This window comes from Ptiloglossa arizonensis, chromosome 10 (genome assembly GCF_051014685.1).
Source record: "Ptiloglossa arizonensis isolate GNS036 chromosome 10, iyPtiAriz1_principal, whole genome shotgun sequence".
NCBI classification, from domain to species: Eukaryota; Metazoa; Arthropoda; class Insecta; order Hymenoptera; family Colletidae; genus Ptiloglossa; species Ptiloglossa arizonensis.
The window spans coordinates 9,172,785-9,180,601 of NC_135057.1; the positions used below are offsets into that span (position 1 = coordinate 9,172,785).

The 7,817-nt window shown below is 35.8% G+C and overlaps 1 protein-coding gene across 3 annotated transcripts; it reads right to left on the minus strand.

Annotated features, from left to right (window-relative positions):
• Positions 1 to 99: 99 nt before the first annotated feature.
• On the minus strand, positions 100 to 3,459 carry LOC143151937 (BRCA1-associated protein). Of its 3 annotated transcripts, XM_076321477.1 has the most exons (7): positions 3,055 to 3,459; positions 2,645 to 2,684; positions 2,179 to 2,449; positions 1,835 to 2,024; positions 1,422 to 1,740; positions 911 to 1,335; positions 100 to 826 (listed from the first exon to the last, which is right to left on the minus strand). In XM_076321477.1, exons 1-7 carry the CDS (start codon positions 3,055 to 3,057, stop codon positions 446 to 448), a joined length of 1,629 nt encoding a protein of 542 aa, XP_076177592.1. In that variant the 5' UTR covers positions 3,058 to 3,459; the 3' UTR covers positions 100 to 445. The 3 variants fall into 3 exon arrangements, with proteins under 3 accessions (XP_076177592.1, XP_076177591.1, XP_076177593.1); XM_076321476.1 differs by lacking the exon at positions 2,645 to 2,684 and having other exon boundaries at positions 101 to 826; XM_076321478.1 differs by lacking the exon at positions 2,645 to 2,684 and having other exon boundaries at positions 101 to 826; positions 2,179 to 2,466; positions 3,320 to 3,443.
• Between the last annotated feature and the right edge of the window lie 4,358 nt (positions 3,460 to 7,817).

Here is a 7,817-nt window from a genome sequence, read left to right on the forward strand (position 1 = left end):
AATTCAAAAGTTTGATTTCACAATTTCTATACATACATACGTGGAAGATAGCAATTTATGTTTATATATACCGTTTCATATACTATTTTTGTTCTTAGAAACAGTAAATATTCAAAATTGTCTTCGCATACTGGTCAATTAGAAAAACTTTTACAAAATAAAACGACACTTTGGACCTTGCATTTTAAAAAGTTATGTTAGAACATTTTTGTGGTCTTTATATTACTGGTTTTGACTTTTTTATTTAATTTAAAAGTCAACCATATAAAAGTAGAAACCAGCAAGTTAACTTTCAAATTTTACTTTGTAAATTGCTTGTGCCAACCTCGATTTAAATTTTTAATTGTAACATAATTAAAACCATGAAACATACAAATCAATGTAATTTCTAGACGAGACTTAAATTTTAATTGCTACATAGAATATTAAGAGAGAGGGAGCAGTATCAACGTTTTTTACGAGATTTTGAAGGGCGAGTATTCTTTTTAATAGTACCAGACGTTTCTGGGATCAATATACGACCTGATGCAATTTCTTCCCTCAACTCTGATTTTTCAACTTTCTTTTGAGCGTCAAGATAGAACATTAAATCTTGCACCTGTTCCTTTAGATCCGCGACTTCTGCTTGTTTTGCGCTTTGACATTCAGTCATTTCGTTTTGCAGGGTTTTGTATTTATCTTGCCAAGAAGCTTGATTTAATTCTAATGCTTTTCTTAGTTCTTTCTCTTCGGTTAATTCCGCCTGAACTTGTACTAATTTATTACTAACTTGTTGCAGTCGTTTATCTACGCTTTGCTTTTCACGACTTAGTGTTGCTAACTGTTCCTAAGGTACATATTGAAAAAACCAAATTGTTTATAAAAATATTCAAGATAATTATGATTCCATTTAATATATTTAAGTATGTACCTTGACTTTGGCGTTTTCTTCCGAAACTTGACTTAGCTTTTCTCTAAGTTCTGTAGTTTGTAAAACAGAATGTTGTTCTAATCGTCCCAGTCTCTCTTCAAAATACTGTCTTTGAGTTTCTAATTGTGATGTTAGAAGATAAGTGAACTCTAACTGTACAGAATCTACTTTCTCTTCCATTGCAGCACCTTCAGCCTTGGTCGCTGTAGGGCCGCCTTCAACCATTTTTCCATCTTTGTTTTGTAATAATCGGTGAACAAAATTATCTCCAACATAATCCCAGACTCTGTTATTGCCTAATTGCATGGCATAACAATGGTGTGTCTCACGATAATGCTGGAAAGCGTGTCCTTGATGATATCGCGAGCAACCTATATGTCCACATATTAAGCAGATCCACAGAGCATCATTACTCTCTCCACTATCTAAAAAATATTTATGCAGTTACTATATTCCTTTTTCCCTTTCTTGCTTAATAAAAGAAAGTAAAAAGCTTTTATTTTTTACATACTGCACTCCATACAGTAGCTGTCTGCAAGTGATTCTGGTGTTTGAGCATATCTACAAACTGGACAAGAAGTGTCTCCCCATTTAGCCAGGCAACTTGCATGAAATGTGTGGTTGCACAGAATTGTTAAAATTCCATCTACACTCTCGTCCATTCTCTCCAAACAAACTGGGCAAAGTGGTAATTCTGTGTGCCCAGACAAAGGCATAGCATTATATGTCACTTCTACACTATAAACAAACACCATGTGACAAATAACATCTGGTTCAAAGGAATTGTACGGTGCACCATTAAAAGAACCATAAAATTCTGTTGCTGCATTCTGGAATATTATACAAGATTTGGCATTATGATATGGTAATTATAAATATATGTCAATATAAAATATTAAAACAAATTGATTTCATTATATTTACCGCAGATTTGAAAGTAATCAATGCCATATATTGATTAGGACTACCATCTCTAAGTATCCTAAAATGTCGAACATCTTGATGGCAAGGTGCTGTAAACCTTAGAAGATCATGACAAGTCATTGTAGCTGGGACTGCAAGAATGCAGATAGTTTGGGTACGTTCTGCTGCATGACGTATGTCTGTTAATTTGCTAAAAAATTTTTAATATTATTGTGTGTTTCTACAAGTGATTCAAAAATCACATCAAAAGAATCCAAATGAAAAAATTTTCATAGTAACATAATTTTTATTGTTAAGTAACAGATTTGTCAAATGATAATATAATTAGAACAAAATGTGCATACTTTTCCTTGTACAAATGTATAATTCCCTTGGTCACTTCAACAAATGGATTTCCAGAAATGAAATTGATTTGATCACAGGCGCATGCACTTGCACCTGCAATCTCTGAATTATCATAAGTAGCTTCTTCAGAATTAGCTCTAGAAGTAGAGCCAGATGTGCTAGTTCCCTGAGAAGGAAGCGATAACTCTGGCTTCTCTGTAAGACTTGTGCAATTCTCCATATTTATCTTTGTTGGTTCTCTGCGACCCCTCATCTTGGCAGCCATTGCGCCTGGATTACGAAATCCACTGTGAATTAATTGTGATGCAAGCAAGGTATGATCTTCTTTGCACTTTCAACAATTTTATTAGCAATTTTCATGAACAAAATAGTTAGAAATAATGTATTTTTTAAAAGCAAAGTTTTTAAACGAATATTATATGAGAATTTCAACAATATACAAATAAAGAATAAAAATAAGCTTACGTTCTAAATATGTAATTAAAATTGGAAAGAACAACAATGTCTGCAACATAACATGATACATTGAATACACCATAGAATATTAGTATCATGCATGCTTAACATCTATTTAATTATATGTAACTAAAAAACAAAGATGAGCCTCAGATAAAACTTATTTGTTTGTGTGTATGTGTGTGTATTTTTTTTATAGATAATAACATTTGCATAAAATTACATGTGATCTTACAAAAAAAGAATGATTACGTAGAAATAATAACACTATTTTGACAAGGAACATAACCTTAAAGATAATTGTAAACAAAAACATTAATTGAAATGGTTCGTTATAAATATAAATAGAGTTTGAAGAGAAAACTATAAAAAAAAATTGAAGGTCATTATTTTAATAGAAAATATGAAAAAATGTTTACCATTCGATTCTTCAGAATCCTCGTCAACAATCTCGACGCGAATAACGCAGAGAGACACCGAAATAGGAGAAGAACTCATCCCATGAAATAATACTTATCGCGCATTATTACAAACAAATTTTTCATTGTGCTCATTATTGTTAAGTACTTGTTAGCACTTTAAGCGACCCCCATGATCAACTGACAAGGACCTTGTGAATGTCGCACTCCTGATTAGCAGGTTAAATTTATCTTTCACTCTTTATTTTCCATTTTTAATTCTTACTAATGAACTGTAGACCGATTACATTCTGATCATAAGTAGTCACAAACAATGAATTGTCACAATCGTGGTGACATTCACTTTCACAATTAATTCCGTAGATGTTTTGATTCCTTCGTACATACGAGACTTGCAAAAAACATTGAAAGTTGGAAGACTCCTACGTTCGAAAAACGTTCCTATCGTGCCATCTGACAATGATCGTTGTAACTAAATATAAATATATAAGAACCATTCTTCGTTTTTATAGAAATTTTAGCAAACATGTACGAACTAACTTCTATTACTTTTCATATAGAAAAAAAACATTGCAAACTTGTTTTACGAAGCGCCAGAAATTTTATTAAAGTGTTACAGACATATACCAAAATTTTCCCAGTTATATTTCATAAATCATTAGAGACGTGTTACATATTTTCAACAGTCCTTAGTATCTATTGAAAGCCCTTGAATTTTTCAATATATTTAAAGAAATCGTCGAACGAAAATATGACAGAATTGCATTAAAAATATCAAACTGTTTCCACGAACAGAAAAGTTTCGATGAAATATGCAGTGCGTAGAGCAAACTTTATACAGTTTCATAGAAAATATAATACATTGGATGTTACAAATTTGAAGGAAAATGTGATTACGTAAATCAATTACCAAAACATGTCAATATGCGATGAGTAAAAACTCAGGAAGATAACTTTCGAAGCTGGGGCAAGTCGCTTTGGAAAATTTCAAGAATATTTCGAATTTAATTTTTATCAGAGATGCGCATTGTAACTGCTTCAAAAATTTAAATACAATCCAATTATTCACATCGCGTACTTTTCGTTTGTTCCCGTGTTTAATGTTTCATAGAAAAGAATCGAACGATGTGGACTTCCCGGGTTACTTTTTGTGTATTCATTTCGCGGCGTAGGCGTGATGAAAGAAACAGCGACTTGCGTTAATTTCAAAAGTTACCCTATTAAGTGTAAATTGAATCACTGCTTGATTTAGAAGACGGTTTCCTGTTACTTTTCTGCTTTTTCTTTTCATTTTAATGTATTTTATTTTCGCAGTCACAACCGAAAGTAGTGTAGCTCAAGCATTCAATAGAAAATATAAAACATTTTACGAATATGTTGAATTCTTAATCGCACGCTATGATCATATTAACCTCTTACCGCATGGTGTGCCATGTATGACACGTACCAGAGTTTGTATCTCATTTTTCAATCTTCAACGTTACAACGTATCGCATAAAATGTAATACAATAAATGCGTTGTACACGTAAGTTTAAACAGAACATAGAAATTGTTATCCGCTCGTTTCGCGTGTACTAATCGTGCAATTACAATTTTTTGTCACCGCAAATTTGCAGTTTCGACTCCAGATTATACCATACACGTCGTAAATCATAATCGTTACAATGTGTACACGTAGATATCGATGAGAAATCGTTTTCGAAGCATTACTCTTCGTAACTCGTGCGCCATTTCCTACCTAACATAACGTTTTCATTCAAAAAAAAAAAAAAAAACTATAACAAAAAGATCACACAGTAAAGGGTTAATACAACAATTGCACATTTGGCGCGAAATTTTAAGAGATGGGAAAACGGAACCCAAGATTGCTTGCGATTCATAGAATATTCCTTCCTACGTAATGCGTTTGTTCGTATTTTAAATGGTCATGCGCCCTATGTGTATCTGTGTATATTTAAATATATATGTATATATATATTTAATTAATATAACAGCGATATGTCAATATCGAGCAAAACTTTGAAAACAATAAGTTTATAAAAAATATTTTGTGAATTTTTAACATTATCACCGCTGCATTCTCTCGAACTGATCAAAACGATAACTGGTCCCACCGAAACCTTGGTGAGATTAATCTCGTTACGTTATTGCTCGATCGACGAACCCTCCGTTCTAATCCAATGATCGATAACGAAACACAAAAAAAAGAGAGAGAGAGAGAGAGAGAGAGAAAAATAAAAAAAAAAAATGAAAACAGAAGCCGTCGATCAATTCGATCGGTTCGGTCGGACCGATGATCAGACTATTCGAGAGAGTGCAGCTTCGCGTTGAAAAAGTGACTTTAACAATGTAACGTCGGCTAAATCCTCGCCAGTAAACTGTTAAAATCGCCTTCCGGATTGAATAACGCTAAAAAATCGAATTCAAACGAGCGCTTTCTCATACTCTTTTAATAGCGCGTTTAATGTCTACCCTCTAAATTGATTCTTCACGTTACGCTATGATAAATCGAATGGTTCTAGAAAAATAAATGATTCTATCAATGCGAATCGATTAAATACGCTTTTGAGTGATGAAATCGGTGATCCCCGCTCGCAAACACTTGCTTTCTCGCTCGTCGGTGAATCGTACCACGGGTGCACGAAATAATTGTTAACAACTTGTCTACCGTAATGTACGACATTGTCGCATAATAATCACCATTGCCAACAAGTTATAAAATTTTCTGAAATCCCCATATTGTAACAACGTATGCCTACCGAGAGTGTGTACGCATACAAGGTGTACGAGAACGAGCGCGTGTTACGCACACAGAGATGGATCGTGTTCGACCGAAAATGGAACACCTCTGACGCGATCGCGATTTCCCGTGTAATTCGTTTATACATTGCGAAGGGTGCTTCGTAGTGCGTTTTCAAAATGTGCTCAGAACGGAGAACTAAACGGTTAAGAGTTAGTTATAACATTCGACGAATAGACGTCGTATCTGGTTAAATCGGTGCTGTCTAACGTAAGCGCCGGAACACACTGTAGTTTAACTATTTTTATTTACAAGGGAACCCTACAGCGGGAATGTGCGCTTTCTCGGCCGAGACCGTGTGCAAAATGTCGAAGACTACGAGTAAAAATAAATTTCAACGTATCGGTTGTCGAAGCTCGGTCACATTTGCAACGTTACGTTGAACGTTACGAATTTCGGAACATCAACACGACTGTCGCAAGTTACAAGTGGTTGTCAATCGCGATGATGATCGTCTCGATTGAAAAAAAAAAAGAAAAAGAATGATCGTGCGTCGACAACTAACGTTTCGGAATTTATTCTCGTGGTCGAGAGTTCCCTTGTCAACGATGGGGAACGATAATTCTCGATTACATTATACCTATTCTCTCGTTTATATAGTATAGAATGCCTAACAGCGAGGTGTCGCTTTAAAAATCGCGTTTGCCGCGAGAGTGGGGGAAATGGCCTCGAACGGCCGATCAAAATCGATCGTACTATAATCGCCAGAACTGTTACGCGTTCGGTCAAACGGTTGCTCCGTTTGCGCAATATGCGTTTGTTAACGTACACGCATCGAGTATATGTATATGTTCGTATTATGTGTATATGCTTTCCTTTGGATTAACAACGTGCGCTAAACAGCGTGGTTTCGCTACAAATCCAACAATTGCAATGGACGGTTTGCGAACAAACTCAATGGAACGACTCGAGGAACAACGACTCGCGTTCGTCTCGTTCTTCGTCGATTTCTCGTCAAGCTGGTCGAGAATTATCTCAGGAGATACCGGACCTCCTGTGTTCGACTTTTACGAATCTTAAACGATACTCCCTTCGTTCACCCAACGAAAGTTACAAATCGCGTCTCGCGCGAATTGTTTCTCCAGAGACCGCGAAAAACAATGGCCAACCCATATCCCGGTATTCTATCCGCGAGAGAAGTATATTTTCGTTCGTTACTTTCCATCGAGAAAGTCGAAGGAATTATAAAATTCCGTAAATTTTCCCATGTCAGGTTCTCGACACAGGAATGGAACATCCTTCGTCGCTAACGGAGAATTAATAATTTTCTCAAACGACGACCTTTGTCGCGCAAGTACTGTTCCATCTTGATGGAGTACACGTGAACGAAAAGTTTCATAGCCGATTATTAAAACAGGATTAGCATATCTACGATAAGTTTTCACGAAACCTGCAAGTTTTACACCGAAATCCGCTCTATTTCCATCATCGATCGCCGTCGGTTGTAGCCTTTCAACCGCTTAAAAAATCACATTGCGTCAATTCTCGATCAAGGAACATCGAGCAACTAATAATGGGCTTCCTTTATAAGCAGTTTAGCATCTGATCCTTGTTTTAATAGCGCCCGTGGAAGAGTTATGGCATTGAAAATTTCGAAAGATCGTTTCGGATAAGCGTTTCGTCGAGTGGTGCCCTATTTTTGGATCGGCTCCTTTTAGAAATTCGATGGTACAGGGAACGATAAAAATCTTTTCGTACCCTGGCAGGTAGCGTTCCTTCCATAAATTCGTTTCTTCTCGCGGAGAGAACGTCACAGTGTATAGTCAGATGATCGATCGCGATACCAATGAAATTCTCATTCCGTGAGAACCGATACAAGACGATTTAAGCAGTTTGTTCGCGAATTGCACGGTACTCTGTGCTCGAGTATGCTAAACGGGCGCATCGGCGCCAAAAAATCGCACGCTATTATCGTTCGTTCGTGACCGATGAACGAAAACAATACGAGGAACGCGTAAGATG

Coding starts and splice junctions, on each gene's coding strand:
- LOC143151937 (XM_076321476.1), bottom strand. CDS start 3,133: ATGAGTTCTTCTCCTATTTCGGTGTCTCTCTGCGTTATTCGCGTCGAG. Junction 1,336..1,421: donor CAGCTACTGTATGGAGTGCA/GTATGTAAAAAA, acceptor AATATTTTTTAG/ATAGTGGAGAGAGTAATGAT. Junction 827..910: donor AAGAAAACGCCAAAGTCAAG/GTACATACTTAA, acceptor TATGTACCTTAG/GAACAGTTAGCAACACTAAG.